The sequence below is a fragment of the Emys orbicularis genome, chromosome 2, assembly GCF_028017835.1.
Source record: "Emys orbicularis isolate rEmyOrb1 chromosome 2, rEmyOrb1.hap1, whole genome shotgun sequence".
Taxonomy (NCBI): domain Eukaryota; kingdom Metazoa; phylum Chordata; order Testudines; family Emydidae; genus Emys; species Emys orbicularis.
Genome location: NC_088684.1, coordinates 111,096,172 through 111,118,999, shown reverse-complemented (window position 1 = coordinate 111,118,999; position 22,828 = coordinate 111,096,172). Strand labels below are relative to the sequence as shown.

Below are 22,828 nucleotides of genomic sequence, written 5' to 3'. Positions count from 1 at the left end.
GACAGCACAGTAAAACTGTGATATCTTGCTTATGTGAAGAGCCTTTTATGCCTTCTCTGAATTTAGCAGAGATAAATCCAAGTATCTGAAAGTGCCAAAATTCTTAATTTAGGGGTCACAAGTAGCCCTTAGACTCCCAGCTATTGTGTTACTAATTTCAAACAAGGCACACATTATTTAGTGGCTACGCCGCAGGTGCTTTACATTTAATTTTCACAGCACCAAGTTTATTGCCCACTACGGGTATGAAATCTGCTGGAACAAGATTAGAAATGTTAATTGCAAACAGCTTTGAAATGCCCACACAATATTCAAACATTTAATCTAACCTTATTTCATGCCACTACACACATGTATTGCAGCACATACATACAATATATGCCAGTTATCTTATGTTTTAGGTTTAATGCCATATTGCCTTGCTTTTTGAAGATTTAGGCCAAATCCTTAATGTTAATATTGTCCTTTGTGGTTCAAGGTCTATTTATTTTTCATTTATTTTTCAATGTTATGAAAGGAGCTTAAAAAGACAAAAATCAAAACTATACCCCCCACAGAATGTGAGAATTTCTGAGCCAGGCCAATCAAATGTCACGTAAACATGTTTAAAAATGTGTAACATTTTACCCTAGTTAAAAAAAAAAAAAATCAGCTGTCCATTTTATAAATACATATTCAGTCTTCATTTAGAATTCTTGTTATTTATATGCAGTCTAATCCTGGAAGATGTTGCTGAGGTGTCATATCTGATGTGGCACTCAACTATTCACAGATCCAGGCCTACAGTGCTATTGGCAGCTTCTTTTAGAACTGTAAACCTGCCTATTTACAAAACCAGGGAGAGGAGGTTGGCCGCTGGAGACTCCTGTGACTGTGGGGCCTGTTTCCGATTCTCTGTCCGTTCACGTATCTGGGCAGAGTTCCTCTGGGCGGCGTCCACTGGCTCCCTTGATGCCTTTGAGGAGCAGTGGGCGCTGTCTGGGGTTCTCTACTCAGTGTCCCCGTCAGGCTCCCTTCTTTTGACCCTTTGACCGCACTCCTGTCCCTGTTATTTCATTAGTTGTCCCCCGAAATCAGTTGGTTTCCAGGTCACGTAGATCCTCCCCTTAGGCTGGGGGGGCGGGTCCTTCAGCAGTGGGCGGGCTTTCACCCGCCCGCTTCCCGGAACCCAATAGGTACACCAGCTGAGGACCTGGCCATGTTAATTACATCAGTCTATGTGTGATGGAGGAATCAGTGTGTTTGTTGTTAGCTGGGAGTCTTCATTGTGAGTCAGGTGGAGGGGATCAGATTGGCTGAAGTTTAGTAGAGTGGGCTAACGAGCTATGAAGCCTGCCATAACTCAAACACTGAAATCATCCTGGGAGCCCAGCTTAGCCAAAGGTTTGCTCTAGCTTGTAACATCCACTCCAGCCAGGTTCAGGCACAGCTCTATTTTAGCTTTGAAAGATTTAGCCTAGCCTGGGAGCCCACCCTCAGCACAGACCTCCTGTAGCACTGGGAGTTTTATTTTAGCTCTGGGAAGCTATATTGTTAAGAAGTTGTTAGGGAATTTGTGCAAATTAAGTTATTTCAGTCCCTATCGGACCTTAAATTATACATTTTTCTAATGGACTCCTTGAGTTTTAACCTGCCTCTCTTCCCTTCATGGTATTCAAGTCAATGACCCACAGTTCACAAGTGCTGATTGCTGACACACACTATGCTATGGAACTGTAACATGATGTAGAATTTAAAAAAATCAGCTACTCCCATGAACAGCAGCCATTTTTCAAATGTAAACACCAAAAGGCCAAGTCTACTTGAGGGTAAGGGCCTATAAAATTTCATTAAAAAACCCATCCAGACAAGACAAGCCATACTAGAGTTATACAGTAGGAAAGCAAGAATCTACAGAATAGGAGGAATTTTTGGCAGCACATGCTCTGAGGTCTACAGGACTGTTAAACCTCCTCCTCCCAATAGTTTTCAAGTTTTGAATTTGCATACCAACTTTCAGACTGAAGCATGTGCTAACAGCCAAGTCCTACAGCCCTATCTACCGTACAAGAAAAATGCTGAAACACCTTTCATAGAAGCTGCGCTAGCGGGGGTAGCATTTAAAAATTTAACCAGGCTACTGAAAAATAAACAATTTCCACAATCTAAAAATGGCGAAGACAGGGTTGTCTGTTAATTAAGATCTGCAATCTTATTTTAGCCACAGCATTTCAACATCAGGCAACTTGAAGCTTTCAAAATGGGCCCACCACTAAACGCAAGATAACTTACACCAAATGGGATCACATTCCATTTACTTTGATGTACAGTCACAAAATCGGAGTACATTAGAAAGATTTCAATATGGTTTGCTAAAAGTACCTTTCATCTATTTCACCATTTGCACACTGCAACCCTTAAAACTGATTTCCCCCCCGATAGGTTATACTTGAGTGATCAAAGAATCAATTGAGTTATTGCAAATTATAGATTATATTCACAAGAAAGCAACAGTACATTATAATAGCCAGTTTAAAAATTAAAAACACCAAATGCACATCACCTTCCCCACACTGCAGCTGTAGCATAATCGCCCGTGAAAGGACCTTAAACCCACCACCAGGCATTATGACAGAAACAGATACAAACTTACAATCTTCTCTTCATGTATGCTATTGTTTTCTACTGGCATGCTGCTGGCATTACTTCCTGAGGGCACAACACAGCCAGCGTTATGTACCTGAGTTGAAGGCATGCTCTGAAAATGTTAAGACACACAACACATCACACAAAGAAGACACTGACAGCTGAATATAGTATTATACCCATGCAAGTTAGAAAGAGACAAGGACGTCTTACTAAAGTGAAACACACAGGCAGACCACATACCGTACCATGGTTCAAGTTAATACAGTTAACAAGAAATTTGTGCAATCTTCTGAATGGTGTTTTAGGTTAGAAATAAGGTGTCAGTTATGGATATCCTAAAAACACCACTCTGAAAAAATACTGCCACTGTTTTATACAAGAAAATTTTTTCAAGGGACACAGTTTTTTTTAATCAAAGAAAAAATGAATATTGTTAAAAAAAAAAAAAAAAAAAAAGAACCAATACACTCCATACAAAAATACTTACCAAAAAAGTGAGACTGGGCCAATTCCAATGAAAGAGAGCAACCCCTGAAGCACACACCAGTCATTACCAACACAGGATCACAAAGTTTTCATGCTATGGATACATGCTACCATTTGCTAGGTACAGTAAATTACTCTTTACTCATAAATAAATAAAGATTCAGAGTTTTGCTTTACTCAAAAAAAAAATTTACCTCTTGGCTAAGCAGAGGTCGAGTTTCGAGAGGGATCTTTCTTTTATGCTCCTCTTTTACAGGCATTAAGGGTTTGAAAAACTTTGGTGGCTGAGGAGAAAATGCTTTAAAAGGGCTGGCCATTAAGGCATGTGGATTCTCCGATATACAACCTAAGGGAAGAGCAAAAATACAGTAGTTCAGTTGTGTGTAGTTATTGCACCATCTTAAGTGCAAAGAGAATAATGTATAGTCAGGGAAGGTCAAACAGTGTATTAGGAAGGTTTCTGGTTACAAAAAGGGTGAAACTGTGGCATTTAGCCACTGGCCCAAGAAGAGGGTGGCATAGAGCTCCATGGGAGAGGGATTGTTCCTCCTTAAGGAACAGCCTCGTGCATAGGACTGCAGGATGGGACAGGCTGTTCCCTCCAGGCTGATGCAGAAGCTCCCCAACTTCCCCTTTCCTCCTCGGTCACAAGAGAGACTCACTGTCCTTGAAATCACAATTACCAGATCTTTGCTTCCTCTGTCTCAGCGTTCCCCTGCTTGGCTCCCTGATGTTGCTCTGCACTGAGCTAAGCCTGCATTCACACACTATGTGACAGAATCAAGGAAGACCCAAAGAGAATTTTAAAAGGAGCCTATAAGCACGTGTAGCTCTCTGCCCTGCTCTGTACTTTCAATGGAATCCATACCTCCACTCCCCAATCACAATATCTTGTTACAATCTGATCCAAAGCAATAAATTGTCGATGGTATAAGTATACTGACACACAAAAAGCAAGCAACCAGGACATCTATGGAGTCAGTGTTAGTATTGAAGCGATACCTTCCCATAAAATCCATGCCACGGTAACTAATTTTTTTAAAGGCACAAAACAATATAGAAACCCCTTTTTTTTGTTCTTTCCAACCCTCCTTATTTTGGTTCTCACTTCTTTTCGCCTTATTCTTTTGCTTCTTCAACACATTTGTGTCTTCTCTTTTCCTGCTTGGAGGTCTCTTCCTCTTTTTCTCTCCTTGCTTCCATACTGTCTCAATCAGGCTCTTCACTAAGCAGATACTTTTCCAGAGTATTGACTCTGTAAACTGCACATGAACTTTGAACCCTGCATTTTATTTTCAATCTCTTGTTGCAATATTTTGTTTTTTTTCTCTAAGAACAATTTAAAAGGCATATATATTTGAAAGACTTACCACCAGCATCTTTATTTCTGCGAGGGGAATCCCTCGGTAAAGTACCATAACATGATACATCTTGATAACTGGAAGAACAGTCAGATATATCCAGGTGGCTTTCTGACCAACCCTAAGGAATTTTAAAAAATGCACACTAATCAAGACAAAAAAGAAACTAATAGGCAAAGTCAAAGTTCAAAAGTTTTTAATTACTTCACCTATGCAATTTTAAAGGTACTGGTTTAACTGTGTCACTGCATACATTTTCTGGTTACAAAGTATTAATTAGTCAACAGGTACACAGCAGTCAGAGACATGAGTTAAAATAACAAAGACTGCGTGTACAGTGCAATCAAAGATGTGACCACAGCCCATGTAGACATACTGACGCTGGCTTTGATCTCGCTAGCTTAAATAACAATAGCAATGAAGCCACGGCAGCACAGGCTAGGAGGGCATACCCAGGCTCCCAGAGGGGGTTGTACCGCCTATACTGCCATCACAGCTGCACTGTTGTTGTTGTTCTAGCTACCCGGAGCAAAGCTAGCTAGGGTATGTCTACATGTGCTGTAGTCCCATACGGCAGTGTACACATACCGAAAGGCAGCCTACACATGTGAATCTTACCCTAAACTTGCAAGGAAATAATGAAGTTTAGATAAGTTCCAGTCAGCCTAAACACCCCTACTCCTGGGCTGGGAGAGAGACAGCCCCTTGCAGCATTCTCTCAGTCTCTCTATTGAACACTCACCGCCAGCCACTGCTCACCCCCTTTCCTCTCTATGCAGAGAGCTTTAACGGCTTAGTTCCCTTTTATGTTAGGCTCAGGTCTGAAAACAAAATAAATCTGCTAGCCTGGCAGAAACCAGGGAGGTGGGTATTTTCCAATTAATAGTTCCCCACTGTTCTGTTAAGAGCCCTTGTTATTCTTTCTGGAGGTATCTTATCTCTGCTCTGTCAGTTTAATTTCCTGTTTGTTTCCCCTTAACAACCTCCTTTGATTTAAGTCCATGCAGTTATGCAAAATTAATATCCAGAAGATAAACTGAAGCATATATAATATTAACAGAAATAATACAGAAATCTCTCACATTCTCTCAGGGCTGCCGGGGGGGGGGGAGACCCCGGGCCCCACAGGGGCCCCCACGAGAGTTTTTCGGGGCCCCTGGAGCGGGGTCCTTCACTCGCTCCAGGGGCCCCGGAAAACTCTCATGGGGCCCGGGCACCCGGACCTTCTTCCGCTCCGGGTCTTCGGCAGCAATTCGGCGGCGGGGAATCCTTCCGCTCCGGGACCCGCCGCCAAAGTGCCCTTAAGACCCGCGGTGGGAGGGTCCTTCCGCCCCGGGACCCGCTGCCGAAGTGCCGGGTCTTCGGCGGCAATTCGGCAGCGGGGGCCCCCCGCCGCCGAAGTCCCCAGGCCCCCTGAATCCTCTGGGCGGCCCTGCATTCTCTACAAAACCATCCTAGACACTACTTCCTACTCTCTCCCCCGCAGCATAGAAGAGAAGAGAATCCTATTTATGCTGACCAGAGAGACCATAATAGACCCTGATTGCAATAATTATTTTAAAACATGGGTATTCATAGTGTTGTTTCATCTGCAGTATGACTAGGACCTCAGTCACACTGATCTGCATAGGAAGTTGACTGGCTCTAAGGATATGTTCTAAATTCTCCTACATCTTTCCAATCCCCCTCCCTTAGTTATGTCATGTCAGTTTCTAAAATTATGCTTTACTTAGGTTACAAATAAGTATCATCCAAATGACTAAAAATGGTACACCTAAATGAAAACAAGTAATATGAATCCAAGATTCAGATAAGGATACATTTCTGCTATGGTGCTTTTTTTTTTTAGAAAAACAAGAGAATTGAAGATTTGTGCAGTTTATTCTTCTGAAAATCCAAATTTACATACCTTATCATCTTCATCAAAAAGATCTAATCGACTAGAGGATACCTAGAAGACACCAGTGAACAGGTATGACAAAATATCTTGTATTCATAGATTATAAGGCCAGAAGGGACCATTATGATCATTTAGTCTGACCTGCTCTATGTGTCTACATCAATGATGTAGTCAGCTAATAGAACTGCTGTTTTAATTACATAGGAGAATGAATAAAGTAAGTACAAGGGCAAATCGTATTCATAGATGTCATAGGGATCTGCAAGACCCTTCATAAAATTTAATAGAAAAAACATGAAATCAGTTGTTTAAAAGTGAAAACTTTAAAAACTTCTGGGCAGACTGTTTTGACCACACCAGTGTAATGCAGGGATTTTGAGCTGGTACCCAAAACTGGCACCTGAGACCAAAATTCACCTGATAGAAGGAGAGACAGATTTTAGATAAAATCCTTGATTTTTTAATTTTTTTTTGCTATTAAATAATTATCTTGACCCAATTCCCCCTTCATACTGACAGTTCTAGAGCTTCTACTAGTGGTAGCTCAGAATACATAGACACTTGGTGTGATAATGGTTAGGAATCGTTTTATCCACTCTATAAATTAAAGAAAGACCCATGTCTCTAGCACTATTTCAGAAAGAGTTTCTTACATTGTGGACATTTGGTGTGCTGATGCTCCTCCGTATGTGTCTTGCCTTAGTAGAGAGTGCTTCTTTCACTGTCACTGCCTGTGAAAAGATGGAATATTTTGACCTTTGTCTAATTCACTGAAGCTATAGTTCCTCTACACAACAGCATGTTTAAGACAAGATTTGTCCATTTTGCTGAAGTACACTCTTGCATAAGTCCACATATTGTGCTTTTGCCATCTAGCTAGACTTTTTTTAATCTTATTTTCACCACAAACACCTCCTCAAAATCTCCCGAGAGTCTTAAGATTTCCATTGGATCTCCTTTCCTTGCTACTTGCCTGCCTTAGTCGTTCAAGGCTTAGAATGTTCTCCACCTGCAACACGCCACGTGTATATTTCTCTATATAAGTTTCACCATCAGATGTACCCTCATTCTCAGTTCTTGCTGCCATCAGGGCCAGAGTCTCACGATCCTCAATTTCCTCTGTAGCCTAAAATTATAAATTGTAAGATTTTTTTAAATAGATACATTTTTTGAGATCCACTGATGTAAATGCAGCATGATTCAATTATTCAGAATCTCTCAGTTTTGAGGACTAGACTGATCAATGCTCGCTCCACAGAACTAAGACTGTCCAGAATCTGTATTGATATAGAAGGAAGAATATAACAACAGCCCCATGGTGGGGAAAGCTCTCCATATTTATCAGACACTACATCTCCCTCCAAATGTGACTGTTTAACCTGAAAAATAAAAAGTGTGAATGTAATGGGTTAACTATTTCATGACTATTAAGTCTTCCTTCCTGATTCTTAAATAGTCTGTATAATCTTCATAGACTGTAAACTGTAATTACTACTATGTGAGGGTAGCAAAATGGGTAAGGTAATATCTTTGATTGGAACAACTTCTGTTGGTGAGAGAGACAAGCTTTCAAGCGCTCTTTTTCAGGTTACAGCCTTTTATTTTCAGATGTCCTAGTTCAGTGGTTCTCAACCCAGGGTACATGTACCCCGGGGGGTACACAGAGGTCTTCCAGGGGGTACATCAACTCATCTAGATATTTGCCTCGTTTTACAACAGGCTACATAAAAAGCACTACCGAAGTCAGTACAAACTAAAATTTCATACAGACAATGACTTGTTTATACTGCTCTATATACTATACACTGAAACGTAAGCATAATATTTATATTCCAATTTATTTATTTTATAATTATATGGTAAAAATGAGAAAGTCAGCAATTTTTCAGTAATAGTCCTAGTTGTGCTGAATGAGAAAAATCTATACCAAAAATTATTTTCCTTTAAAATCCTGTTGTTGTTTTTTTAAATGGGTTTAAAACTAGGTACCAGCCTTGTATACATAAATATTTATAATGACGTTGTACAAAAGGAAATAAAGTACATTTTAAAAATGTCTGTAATAGTTTGTTCAAACCTGATACCCAAGCTCTCAGTCCAGAAAGTAAAAAAGTTAACTAAATCAATAAAATCCCCCATCAGGCTAGATCTTCTACACTCTACACATTATTCAAATAAAAACTTATATACAGATTCACTTGGCCTGGAGGAATTCAAATGTACAACTAACAAGTTCTTTTCATATCAACAAAAACAGAATATTCAATTCCCACCCAAACAATATATCCTGCCCCAAAATATCATTCTGCTTCTTTAACAGATTGTAAAGAAGTGCAGTATAATTTACCTTTGGTATATTGGATACTATTTCATAGGTCACACCACAGGAATAAAATATATTTTTCAAGGATATTCTCCTTTTCAGACTCTGGGTAAAACTCTAGAAAGATAAAAGAATTTTAAATTACTGTATCCACAATGGTAATTTTTAGCATATAATTTTATTATTTTGCACACTTTAACGGTAAAACCAAAAATACCCTCTTAACATCTGTAAGTTCATTAACATTTTGATGCTGCTTCCTAGTATGAAGCAGTCACGTTCTTCTACACTTAAGGGCCCAGGTTTTCCATTGCCTTGCAATTTATGTAGTTTTTTACATTTGTGCAAAGTATAAATTGTGAATATAAACTGCAACCAAATGAGAAGAGTAGCATTTTACACCTTCTTTACACAGGCATAAATGATTACACAATGCATAGGGCAATTGAGAATCAGATCTCAATACATGTCAATATTTCTCATTCTCTGGACCCCAGGCTGCAAAATAACTTGGAAAACTTGTCTTTGACCATGTATCAGAGGGGTAGCTGTGTTAGTCTGGATCTATAAAAAGCGAGAGAAAGAGTCCTGTGGCACCTTATAGATTTACAGACGTATTCGAGCATAAGCTTTCGTGGGACATATGTGGTGGAAATTGTCTTTGACCATGTCTCTAGGACGATGAAGAGAAAGTTACTCACAGCTTGTGCAGTAACAATGGTTAAAGCTCCCCACCTAGAGAAGAAAGGGGGTGAGTGGTCACCAGTGGCAAGAGACTTACCTTGTGCAGTAATGATGGGTCTTCAAGATGCGTGTCCCTATGGGTGCTCCACTGTAGGCATGTGTGCACGCCCCTGCGCTGTCGATCAGAGAATTTCAATAGCAGCATGCAAGGCTCCCCACCTGCCATAAGGCTAGCTAGCACGTGCAGGCATTTCTCTTTCAGTTCCTTCTCTACCACAGAGTCAACCAGTGGAACTCTGAAGTAGATGGGAGGAGGGAGGGTCATGGAGCACCCAAGGGGGACACATCTCGAAGAACCATCATTACTACACAAGGTGAGTAGCATCCCTATAGGTGCTCCTCTGTAGGTTACTCCTGAGCAGTGCCCACTGCTGGAGGTTGGAACTTCAGTGTCGTGTCTGATATAGATGATACTACAGAGCATAGGCGCCGACTCCGTGAGTGCTCCAGGGCTGGAGCACCCAGGAAAAAAGTTAGTGGGTGCTTAGCACCCACTGGCAGCCAGCTCTCCCCCCCCCCCCCCAGCGCTTCCTGTCCACCGGTGGCCCCACTGATCAACTCCTCTCCCTCAGCACCTCCCGCCTGCCGCGATCAGCTGTTCCGCGGCGTGTAGGAGGTGGCTGGGGGTGGGGGTGGGGGGAAGAGCAGGGACAGGGTGTGCTCGGGGGAGGGGGCAGAACTGGGTCGGAAAAGGGGGGGGATGGAGGCTAGGGAGAAGGGGTGGAGTGGGGGCAGGGCCTGGGGCAGAAAGAGGTGAGGCAGAAAGAGGTGGGGGCAGAACCTGGGGCAGAGCAGGGGGTTGAGCACCCCCAGGGCCCGGAGGAAGCTGGCGCCTGTGGTACAGAGGCCCTGAACTTGGCATCTGAAGCCAAATCACTCACAATTGCATAACGTTCTGTGAAGTTATGTGCAGATGCCCATGTAGCTGCTCTGCATATCTCTGATATGGGGATACCCTTAAAGAGGGCAAGCGACAAGGACACTGACCTTGTGGAATGCGTGCATACTGAAGATAGGTGTGTTGCCCCCCATAATTGGTAGTAGAGTTTAATACAGCCAGAGACCCACATGGAGAACCTCTGAGCTGACATCGCTGCACCCTTTGACCTATCCACAACCGAAAGGAAGAGCCTCAAAGATTTTCTGAAGGCCTTTGTCCTAAGTAGAAGGCTAAGGCTCTCCACACATTGTGTGTATTGAGGATGGTCTCTCTGTTATCCGTATGAGGTTTGGGGTAGAATTTTGGGAACTAAATGAGTTGATTCATGTGAAATGCAGAAGTTATTTTGGGAGTGAACTTCAGGTGTGGTCTGAGTGTAAAAGGGGGATATCAAAGCTGCTATCTCCCCTATCCTTCTGGCAGAAGTGATGGTGATGAGGAAAGGTGAGTTAACGAACAAGTGGCCATGGGTTCGAATGGTGGTCTAGTCAGGCCCTTTAGCACTAGATTGAGGTCCCATTACGGAATGGGTGTCCTGGGTTGTGAGAAGAGGTTTACTATGCCTTTTAGAACCCTCTTTGTAGTCGGGTGAAAGAAGATTGAGTAGCCTTCTACCTGCTGAATTGTTGCCAAGTGAACCTTCAGCAAGCTAACAGAGAGACTCAATTTCTTTAAGGGTAACAGATAGTCCAGAATCACCAGTAAGGTGGCTGAATTAGTGGTGACATCCTTAGGTTGGCACCATGTCTGGAATCTCTTCCATTTCTGTAGGTAGGTGCAATGAGTAGCACCCTTCCTACTGTGCAATAGTACTTCCCGTACTTCCTCCGAGCAGGATGCCTCTATGTGCTGGAACCACAAAGGAGCCACTCTTTGAGATGTAGGACCCATGGATTGGGGTAAAGGATGCAACCCTCGTTTTGCGACAGGAGGCAGGGAGTGATCGGTAGAGTCACCGGTGAACACACCACCAGCTGAGACAGGTAAGGGTCCCATGTCTGTCTGGGCCAGGTGGGGGCAATCAGAATGTCCTTTGCTTTTTCCTTTTTTATCTTCAACAGGTCCTTTACCAAGAGAGGGAATGAAGGAAAGGCGTAAAGAAGGGAGGAGGAGAACATCTCCCCTGGAGTGTTGTCCGATCCCCACTCTGGAGCAGTACCGCACACATTTCTTGTTCTGGTAGGTAGCGAACAAGTCTATCTCTGGCAACCCCCACTGCCGGAATATATTGTGTAGAATGGCTGGTTTACCTCCCATTAGCGGTAGAGCAGGAACTTGTGGCTGAGACTGTCAGCTGTTGTGTTGTGTATTCCCGGTAGGTAGGCCACTGATAATAGGACATTGTGGGAGATGCACCAATTCCATAGCTTCAGAGCTTCTGTGCATAAGGAATGAGACCTGGTATCTCCTTGCCGGTTTATGTAGTACCTAACAGGCCATGTTGTCCATCATGACCTTCATATGTGTGTCCTTGATCAGCAGGAGGAAGTGAGCACAAAAAGTTCAGACCGCTCTGAGCTCTAGCAGATTGATGTGGAGACATGTCTCTGACGGGGACCATTTGCCATGAACAGTGCGACCACTGAGATGTGCTCCCCAGCCTATGAGGGATGCCTCGGTGGTCAGAAGAAGAGATGGGGAAGACTGAGCGAATGGGATCCCCATGCAAATGTTTTTTGGGTCCTTCCACCAGTTTAAGGATTGTTTGACTACGGTCAGGAGCTTGTTTATATTCTCTCTGTTTGGTCTGTACACCGAGGCAAACCATGCTTGGAAGCACTTCATGTGTAGTCTACCATAACAATGACTGATGTGCCCGCAGCCATGTGTCCCAGAAGCTGAAGGCAGTGTCTGGCCGAGATTTGAGGGCTGGACTGTATTGTCTCTATCAATGAGGAGAGACTGAGAAATCTGTGATGTGGTAGGAGCACTCTCACTTGAACAGAGTCAAGGTTGGCGTCTATAAACTCTAGTTTTTGAACCAGTGTTAAGGTTGATTTTTGTTTGTTGATCTGTAGGCCCAGTGTTAGAAATCAGTCTTGTGTGGTCTGAGTGACTCGTTGGACCTCTGTGAAGGATTGTGTTCTGAGAAGGCAATCGTCCAGATAGGGAAAAATCTTAATAACCTGAGAACGTAGATAGGCCACTACTAGCGAAAGGACCTTGGAGAATACCCTGGCGGGGCCGATGAGAGGCCAAAAGGGAGCACTCTGTACTGGTAGTGGTCCTGGCCTAGTGTGAACCTGAGGTAATGCCTGTGTCTCAGTAGGATAGAAATGGGAAAGTATGCATCTTGAAGGTCGAGGGCTGAGAACCAGTCTCCTTTTTCTAACACTGGGATAATCATCGACAGCGTAACCATCTTGAATTTCTGCGCTTTGACATACCTGTTGACTGCTCTGAGGTCCACTATAGGTCTCCAATCTCCCTTTTTCTTCGGTATCAGGAAGTAACGAGAGTAGAAGCCTTTGCCCCTGAGATGTGTGGGTACGCTGAGATGATTCACCTCTTGGGGTAGTAGAATCTCGTGAGAAGGGTCCTTGAAGAGGGACGGGGAAGGATTTTTGGGAGTGGGAAGGGAGGAGAAGTGGATGACATATCCATTCTGGACAATTTCCAGCACCCGCTTGTCAGAGGTTATCCATTCATAGCTGCTGCGGAATGGGGAAAGGCGATCTCCAAAAGGAGGAGGGGGGTTTTCCCAACGTGCAACTGTAATGAAAGCATTCTATCAGTACCTCGAACAACCCATCAAAAGTATCACTTTGAAATTGAGGGCTGAGACAAGGGTGGTGGTGGCCCCGATTGTTTGAACGTAGAGAATTTTGATTTATTTCTCTGTGGCTCATACGATCTCTGCAACAAGTACTGAAGAATGTACTACAATGATCTCAGCTTGAACTGTGGTTGAGGACTGTATTTTCTTTTGTAGGCTGGCGTGTATATCCCCCAGGGATCCCAGAGTTGTTCAAGAATCCTTTAGCGTGTGGAGGGATGCAGCTGTCTTCTCAGCGAATAGCTTTGTTCCCTCGAAGGGGAGGTCCTCCTTAGGGAAGCTGGGCAAATGGAGTCAAGAGGTCCTCCTCATAAGCACCGCCGGGGAGATTGATCGCATTGCAATGTTGGCCACATCCAATGCGCACTGCAGAGACATTTTCGTCACTAGCTGGCCTTCGTTAACGATAGCCATGAATTGGTCTTTGTATGCATCCAGAAGCTGCTCAATAAAGGAGTTTAATTTTGCATAGTTCTGATAATCATATTTGGCTAGTAAGGCCTAATAGTTCGCAACCTGAAACTGGAAGAATAGGTTTTTCTGCCAAACAGATCCAAGCGCTTCTCATCTCAGTCAGATAGCATAGATTTAAACTGGTATTGGCGACCCCTCGAATTGATCACGACCACTATGATGGAATTTGGAGGCTGATGGGTGAATAAAAATTGTGTGCCTTCGCTGGCACATAGTACTTTTTGTCTGGCTGCTTGCATGTCGGCAGGATGGACGCTGGGGTCTGCCATATGACCCTTGCAGGGTCTAGGAGCGCCTTAGGGAGGGCTACCCTGACGGAGGTGGAAGAATGTCCACCAGTTTATGATGAGGTTCGGACACCATCAAGTTGCACTTGTAGGGCCTCAGTCACTCTTTGAGTTAGGTCCTGGAATGACCGAAAGTCATCTGCCAGAGATGGTGGGGGGAGGCGGGGAACCCATCGCCTCGTCAGGTGAGGATAATGAGAGGTGGGCTTGAGGAGCCTCTTCCTTTTCCACCTTCACTTCCTGTTCTTCCTCCAAGAATTCAGGAGGGTCTGGTGTCCTTGATGTCACTGCTGAAGGAGGACGTCTCTCTACCCGCTGGTAAATCATGCTAGGGGCCTGTGAGGCTTGTTGTCTCTGTGCCTGCCAGGGGTCCCAGTATGGCCATTGTGGGTAGGGAGCTGATGGCTGGAACCATGGTTGTCCACAACAAGGAGGTTTAGAGCCGGGGTGGCACCCCTGGTATCCTTGGTGGGACTGAGGTCTGAATGGTGGGTAGGATGATTGGTGAGAACCCAGTTCCTCTGGCTCGCTATCTGAGTCTGAATGGGAAAGAGGCATTGCGAGGTGTGGAGATGCCACTGTGTCCACTGCTCCTAGCGAGCTCAGTACCAGGGCCCCAGTACTGAGAAGAGGTGAGTCTGGTGCATCACATACCGAGAGAGGTCCGATGCACACCTGTAGTCCGCAGGTACTGGTATCAGTGCCGAAGGCTGCCGGTGCTGAGGAGCTTACGCTGAGGGAGTTGGTGATGTGGACCTGGTTGTATGGTCCATCAGTGCCACGCGCACCAGGATCGGTGCTGGTGACCTCATTGATGTAGCCTTCCCTGGGGCGGATCATCTATGTTTATCACGCCCTCAGTACTGGTATCTCTCTGCCTGTGCCCATCGGGTCTTTGGGCATTCCGACTGCCTCTGTCGGCTCGGTACTGTCCATGTCCAGGGTACTGACTCTAGGTGGCTTCACGCCATCGGTACAGAAGATACCGATAGAGACAGAGAACGTTTCTAGTTTGATCTGGGCTCACTACGGTGACTCACAGACCTCTTCTTACCAGTCTTTAATGAGTAGCTCATTTCCTTAGATTCACCTGCCCTCAACATAGAAGACTGCAGTGATATCTCACTCTGGAACTCCAGAAATTGAAGGACCAACTCCATCAGCAGGAGTTTTAGCCATAACTCTCTGTCCTTCTGTAGCGGGGTGGTCACCCTGCTCTTGCCCAGAGGGGTTAAAAAGCAGCCTTGGGGAGGGCTGTGGCTGGGGAAAGGCTGATTGGGGAAGCAGCCTCACCTGTGGCCATGCCCCAATCAGAGTCCAGCTGGCCCTTATAAGAGGGCAGTGGGCCAGGAGCTATTCAGAGTCTCTCTCTCTGTCTCTAGAGGGAGAAGGGCCTAGCTGCTGGGAAGCTGAACCAAGTACCTAAAGTGGAGCAGGGCTGGGGAAAGGCCAGACGAGCTGAGGAGCTCCAGCCTGGAAAACCCCCAGGCTGCAGGCCTTGTTAAGGGCCGAAAAGGTTCTGGGGTTACAACGGGGCAGCCCAAGGGTAGGCAGAGGCAGCAGGTCCAAACCCTCCTTGCCAGTGATGAGTGGCAATTATACTGCGGTCTGCCCCAGTGAGCGGGGGCTAGATGGTGAATGGCAGTAGCCAAAGACTGAGGTGAGGTGGGGATAGGGGATTCCCTGGGGAGACCGTGGGGTACTGCAGGGGGCAGAACCCCGGCAGAAGGGGCACCGGGGTCTGGGAGGGACATGGGGGTCAGCGGCAAGGTGAGACACCGGCCTGCAGAGGGCGCTCCTGGGTCCAAAGGCTGGAGAGCTAATTCCCTGGACGACCAGCAGGAGGCGCTGGAGGGTGAGTCGTCGCGCATGGGTTTTAGCTGCTGGCACCAACCACACTTTTGTGGATTGTGCTTCTCCCCGAGGCAGCGAATAAATGCCTGCGCATGCTCGCTAGCCTTGTGGCAGGCAGGGAGCCATGCGTGCACAGGCAGGACGGACTGCTATTGAAATTCTCCGATCGACAGCGTGGGGGTGCACACACACCTACAATGGAGCATCCATAAGGACACTACTCCAAGAAGTATAATTTTGACTCCTAACAGTTAATTTATATAGCAACCATAATTTTCATACTGTAGGTTGTTGGCAAAAGTATTATCTTGTTCCATGCTCTATGTGGAATCTAGATCAACGGGGAGTTCTTTCACCACTAACTGAAATCTTCTCATTTAAGAGACCATTTTAGATAAATGAGGCTTAGGAGCCATGAAAAATAAGCCAATTGCAAAATGGAATAATACTAGGGCAAGAACAAGACAGCAATGAAATGAAGAGCTATATCAGCAGATGTGAACATACAAATAAAACCCATTACCTGCTTGTTGTAAATATTGGCTGCAATCCTTTTACGCAGTACTAATTCCATAGCAGCAGGATGACTAAGTTGCACAGTGATCTTCACTATTAAGTAAATCCTCTCATTTTGTGGTGTTACCCTGTTCAAATGCACTGAATCATGGACAGAAGAGTCCCAAGCTGCAGTGGCTGAAACCTAAGTGGACAAATTGGGTAGTGGAGTAAAAGGAGAAAAAGAAAATGAATGTCAATTACTTCAATTTAAAATTTACCAGAATTTAACAAGAAATAGTAACACCATTAATGAAAGAAAAACAATAGCTGTAGTGGGCACTTTAGGAGCAGAAGTGTCGTGGGTGTGTCAGGATCTGAAAGGCCACATTGGAGCATGTGATCCTGGTGCAGTGCAGAGCCCATGTGTACCGGGGATCTATACACAGCTGCAAGCAAAAGGTTAAAGTGGAGGGAGGGACCACAGGATTCGCTACATGAATCCTCTGGTTGTCCCTTACTTGGGACTTGATCCAAAGCTCACTGAACTCAATTGGCATTGGAGTGGGCCATAGCAGAGGGGCACACAAAGGCCTCTGCATCTTCCATCCTGTGGAAGATCTTTTCCTTTTCCTTCCGTAAGCATCCCCATTACCACCCAGCCAAGTTATTCATCCTGGGAACTGGTCTCAGGATATATGCCTAAATGAGATAGCATGGAAGGTGGAACAAGTGAAAATCAAGTACAACTCCAGATTTAATCTACATTTATATAGCGCCTTTCACTTTGAACGGTCCCAAACCTTTTACAAACAAACATGACCCACAACAGGAAAAATAATCAATTTATTACTTTAGAAATTAAGGCCATATCTAGTTTGGAAGACATTGTAGTGACTACAGAATAAGTGAAATTATGACAAGAGCCAAGAGGTGCAAATTGAGCAATGCAGAGAGGAAAGGATTTTTAGACAGTTAAAAAGTCTTTTCCAAAAAGATTCAACATCCCCCACTTCTCCAAATTAAGCAATGAGAGCTAAAAATTTACATTCTCTAAGATCCCAAAGAAAGCTTCTACAAAATACAGGATGCACTAGATGTTCACGGTATTTCTAGGATAAAAATCAGAAAGAGACCTAAAAAATAACCTTATCAACAACTTTCATATCTTCTGTTCATGAGATAAAAACCCTATATTTTTTTAATGCTTTAGAGGTCACTTTTAAACTGAAAAAATCAAATATGGATCACTTCATCCACCACTGAAATATAGCTAATTCTGGGGAGGATATGGCAGCTGTTTGACATCGCACATCAATATAGCACAGGAAACAAAGAATATCCCATCCAAATGAAACTGCATAAAAGAATTTGGGGCTACAGAATGTAATTACCAGAAACTGAATTTGTTAGCAACTCTACTCCAATGAAAAGCGCAATAGAACGCATGACTATAGTTTTATAAATATGGATATTAAACTGCATGGTCTGAAGACTGAAAGAATGACTCTGGCATCAAAAATATTAACATTAACAATAAATTAATAAACATTTATAATTAATTTGTTACTTAACTAGTCATAAGAATTAAACACATAATAAAAACACAAAGCAGAAAGCAAGCATGAATGTAAGTCACAATTGCCAGGAAGGAGGCTTATTAGTAATTTACCTCATCATCACTGTGTTTTATGATCGGCAGATAAAAGAACTGACTCCCATGCTCCTTTGGCAGTATTGAGTTAACTCCTGATGCATGGGGACCTACAAGCTGTTCATTGGCACTGAGGTCATCAGCTAATGAAATCAACACACAAAGAACACAAATGAAAAAGTTAGGTCTACACCAAAGGATATAAATTAATAAAAGTTTGAATTGTTATAAAGGCCTGAATTGTTACAAAGGCCTATTAGGTGATTTTGTACATCTTTCATACTGTATTAAGTGTTGGCTAATCATAACTAATACGCCAAATTGTGGGGAAGCTTGCAACATACACAAAAGGGGCCAGGGAAAACTAGGTTGAGACCATAACATTCATTCTCACTTGTGACCCAAACAAAATTTCAGACTAGATTTTTAGAGGCTCATGAATTAATATATTGTGCCAGGCAGGCTCTGAATTTTTTTTTAATCTGTCCATTCATCGTAACCAGCTAGCTTCTCATATCACAACCATCGCTGAGGTATCAAGGCATCTTTAGGAGACTAGAATACTAGGATATCTGGACATTTGATTTTACACACGGGACTACATTAGGGTCATAGTCAAGCAAGTTTTGTAATATTCCACTGAATCAGGTAGTTCTTCCTAAACATCTTGTTTAGTCTCCTACCTGCTAACTTCCCCAAACCCTCAGATATAAAACAAATTTCAGCTAAGAGATGCCATCTCTTTCGAGAACAAACACTAAGAATTAATTTTAGTAGTCCTTTCACATGAAGAACTTGGTGACTTCCCTGGGAGAAGTTTCAAATACTCTGTATTATGCATAAAACTCTTTAATTATGCTACTAACTTGCAGTTTAAATAATAGTTACTTTTGAACCAGAAGGAGAGCAAAAACAACAACAACATAACTTCTCAATAGCACATGGACAATTTTCTATCAGTGCTTTAAAGAAATATGTTCTTGCAGATAGAACTGAAGCACCTTTTGAAACTTGCACTAGATTTACCTATCTGCTGTCGATCTTAAGTTTAAACCCTGCTTCTTTTGGGGGCACTATAATGCACCAAATTTCCTCAAGTATCTTTTAGGAAAATCTCCTTCAGGTCTCTTACAATCCCTTGTTATTTGGTCCCAGTTGTAAAGTTATTCTCTGCTTACTTGCACCAATCTGTGAAATCAGAAAAAAAGGATTTTTCCTTCTAAAAGCTGTACAACATAGTGGAATCAGAGGCATAACTCAAGTTTTTCTTTTCCCTGCCTTTCAGGGCCACTCCTTTATTTACCAGTTTATTGAGCTGTATTCAATTATTTCAGTAAAAACAGCATTAAAGAAATTTCCTAACCTGCAGGTACAACTTACCATTCAAATCAAGGAAAAGGACAGGTATGTGTGTTTCCATTCCTGAAGGTGGGGTCCTGGAAGTAAGAACAAACTGCTGTCAATATGGTAAAATAAATATGTAAGCTAACCCGCACAGGCAGCTATCCATGCAGTATTTACTTACAATGCATCCAATGATTAAAACCTTCAGACATTTTGGTGGAGAATTTAACTGCACCAAAAAAAGTTAGGATACTCAAAGTTATAGTACCCATAGTAATTCACCCACCTATTATAGACATTGTATACCTGTATATATGACTATATGTATAGCTTAAATAAAAACATTCACCATGGTCATGTGGCACATTTCAACTGTTATGGGAACCTCATCTTTAAATGACTTGTTCTGTGCATATACATTTTCAGCCATGTCATTGAATTGATATAGTTTTTCTCCACATAGAATTAACTCATCTTTTTTTTTTTTTTTTTAAAAGAGGTCAAATCATAGTACATTAAAATAAAACACTACTTGTTTATTTCAATTGTCTCATACACATAGGTGAACAGACTTTCAAGTAAGTGTGTGTGTAACTAATCACTGAAATTAAATGCCATAGCATTTATATCAATGTGTATATTTTTGGCTAAATGGTACACAATATCTAAATTGAGAAGGAAAAGTCACAGGAACCTAGAAATCAGAGATAGGAAAAAAATCTACTAGATCATCTAATCCAGCCTCCTGCTAATGAAGGACTGCCTACCTGGCATTGTATACTATTTTCAGTCAAATAGAACAACTATTCTTAGCCAAGTTTTTCCCAACTTAAGAAGTGTGGACTACATATAAGCCAAGTTTGATTTTGGTTTGGGTTTTTTTCCTTAAAGCAAGTTTTAATTATTTGAGTACAAATAAAGGCCTCTGAAAGTTGTGTGTGTGTTTGAGTGGGGAACAAAACCTTTTTAAATTGGTCCAAACATTTAAAAAAGGCAAAGTGAAATTTTATAAAGTTTTCTATAATTTGTCTTTGAGCCAACAAAATGGACATATGAAAGATTTCAACCTACGGGTAGTTTTCAGAATTATAACCACCTGAAAACAAGTCCTTAGATTTAACGTGACTGCTCAAATTGTAACTACAGGATTGTTACCTCAGAGTTTCTATATAACAAGTTAGCTAGGCAACTTTTCCTTCAGATTCTGAATATCTTGTGCATTCTACAAGTTAGCTCAATTACATTTTGCCAAACAGTTCTTTGCTCTTGGAGGAGGAAGTTGAGATGCAGTTCCTTTTGTATCCAATGCAAAGCATCAAACAGGAAATTTACTGAGGAATAGTTTATATTCCTATTAGGATATTACAGATTCTGGGCCTGATTCACCACTGTTCTTCCAGCTTCACACCAATTAATGCTAGTGTAACACTGGAATACAAACAGTGGTGAATCAGACCCTCAAATTTCATCACTTAATTTTCTATGCACACATACAAAAAAATGATGTTGAGGTTTTGTATTCTTGAGCTCTATTTACACATACCAATCTGCAGGAGCACCTGGGATGCCACTGCCTGGGGCTGGGACAAGCACTGCATTCCTCTCTTCTGTTAGTCCCATCCACTGTTCTAGTAGCCGTGCTTCCCGTTCTATTTCATCCTCCGTTTTCTCTACAGTGAAAGAGACAATATATTAGATGTATGATTTTAAACTGCATTTGTAGTTCACATTTCCCTATAACAAAATTACAGTTTATCACGAGATTATAAATCACACTATGCAGACTTGTGACACTGAAATCTGAACTACTGTATAAATTTCAACTTTACTAGAAAAAGTTCCTCTATAAGTTAATGTGACTTTTTAAAAAAACAAACCCTTTTTATTCTAAACAACGTGCTAAGCACAATTATAAGGTTCACGTCAAGTTAAACTATGTCTGTTTGGAAAGGGGGACAAAGTACAAAGAGATAGCTCAGTGGTTTGAGCATTGGCCTGCTAAACCCAGGGTTGTGAGTTCAATCCTTGAGGGGGCCATTTAGGGATCTGGGGCAAAATCAGTACTTGGTCCTGCTAGTGAAGGCAGGGGACTGGACTTGACCTGATGACTTTCAAGGTCCCTTCCAGTTCTATAAGATAGGTATAAGCTTCAAATGATACAAACCTTGCTTATTGCTGATTTTTTTAATCTGTTCATCTAAGTACTCCCTGCGTTTTATGAGCGCATCAGACCACCTTTCTCGCACACAGTTTAAATCTTCTTCCTAACGTGGGGAGAGAAAATATTTTCCTGAACATACCATATTGATCTTTACAAAGGACATACAACTGTATGTGATGATTTGTGATCAGAAATGCTATTGAAAATTTTTGCATGATTAATATGCAGGAAGCTTTCATTTATATCATGCACATTGATTAAGCAGTACACCATCCAGGAATTAAAGGTCAGTGTCTTTCAAGCTTCAAATTACAAGAGGAAAAGCATGAAAAGTTGAAACTATACCAGCTGCTGTATAATTTTTAAGCTGTCAACATTTCTAAGATGTTCATATACAGAATTTGTGATTTACAGGTAAGTATTAAGACTAGGGAAGTGGCATCCAAACTGTTTAATAGCAGTGGAATGGGGAAAATAGGTATTATACATTGGCCAGGTGTTTTCCTGAAGACTGCAGACAGGTCAGTATACCCTTAAACCTGCATACAATTCTGTTACTAGCTGCCATCAGTGCAATAAAAATTTCCCCATGCAAACAGAATCTATCATGCATTCATGCTTTATGACATCACAGGAAAACTTGGACTATTCTTCTCTGTGATTGAAGGTGTCAGGAAGCGCACAAACAGCCCGCGGGAAGTTAGTACCTAAACTGACATTTTGAAGACTACTGCAGAACATAATATGCTATATTAAGGGATGTCAACACCTATGCCTGAATAAGGTTTTGCTTCTTCCAAGCGCCAAAATCAAATATAAGTCTTACAACTAGGAAGATATCAGGAATATGATTTCCATTTTTAGCATTTGTTCTTATTCTTTTTAAATGCTACCTTTTGGTGATGCATATTTTTAGCTTTCCAAATTTTAACATCTCTAAAGCTACTCAGAATACAAAATGCAGACTAACATTTTTATTTTTTTAGATAAGCAAAAACTAAACTTCAATAGCCTAAAAAACAAAATTTCTCATTAAAATATTTAATTTCACAGCACTTCCACTTTGCCTCTCTATTAGCATTTTCAAACAGTAATACATTTTCTAAAGACAAGGTGTTTGCTTTTTAAAGAACAACCTATGATGTAAATTCTGGATAGTAAATGTTAATGAAGGTTGCATGTTTTTATTGTAAGAAACTGTATTTGCATTCTAATATTAAAGTTGCTAAGCTTTATTTATTTTTTAAAGTAACAGGAAGATAGAAGATCTGAATGTTGGAAATACTATAGAAAGAAGAAGTGAAGTGTAAGATTATAAAGTAAATTATAATATAATATATACTGAAATGGCAATGTTTTTATAGCCCAGGCAGTCTTTTTAATGCAGAGAATGTATTTTTA

General features: G+C 42.1%; 1 protein-coding gene across 1 annotated transcript in view; it reads right to left on the bottom strand.

Annotated features, from left to right (window-relative positions):
• Positions 1-22,828, bottom strand: part of KIF13A (kinesin family member 13A) — a 202,971-nt gene that overhangs the window by 13,217 nt on the left and 166,926 nt on the right. The window contains exons 27-38 of the mRNA XM_065397999.1: positions 21,431-21,530; positions 20,810-20,936; positions 19,303-19,358; positions 17,941-18,065; positions 16,297-16,473; positions 8,723-8,815; positions 7,345-7,501; positions 7,029-7,102; positions 6,385-6,426; positions 4,485-4,596; positions 3,309-3,460; positions 2,633-2,737 (exon numbers count right to left, since the gene is read on the bottom strand). Of these exons, the coding sequence (XP_065254071.1) occupies positions 2,633-2,737; positions 3,309-3,460; positions 4,485-4,596; positions 6,385-6,426; positions 7,029-7,102; positions 7,345-7,501; positions 8,723-8,815; positions 16,297-16,473; positions 17,941-18,065; positions 19,303-19,358; positions 20,810-20,936; positions 21,431-21,530 (1,320 nt within the window). The remainder of the gene's footprint in view (positions 1-2,632; positions 2,738-3,308; positions 3,461-4,484; positions 4,597-6,384; positions 6,427-7,028; positions 7,103-7,344; positions 7,502-8,722; positions 8,816-16,296; positions 16,474-17,940; positions 18,066-19,302; positions 19,359-20,809; positions 20,937-21,430; positions 21,531-22,828) is intronic.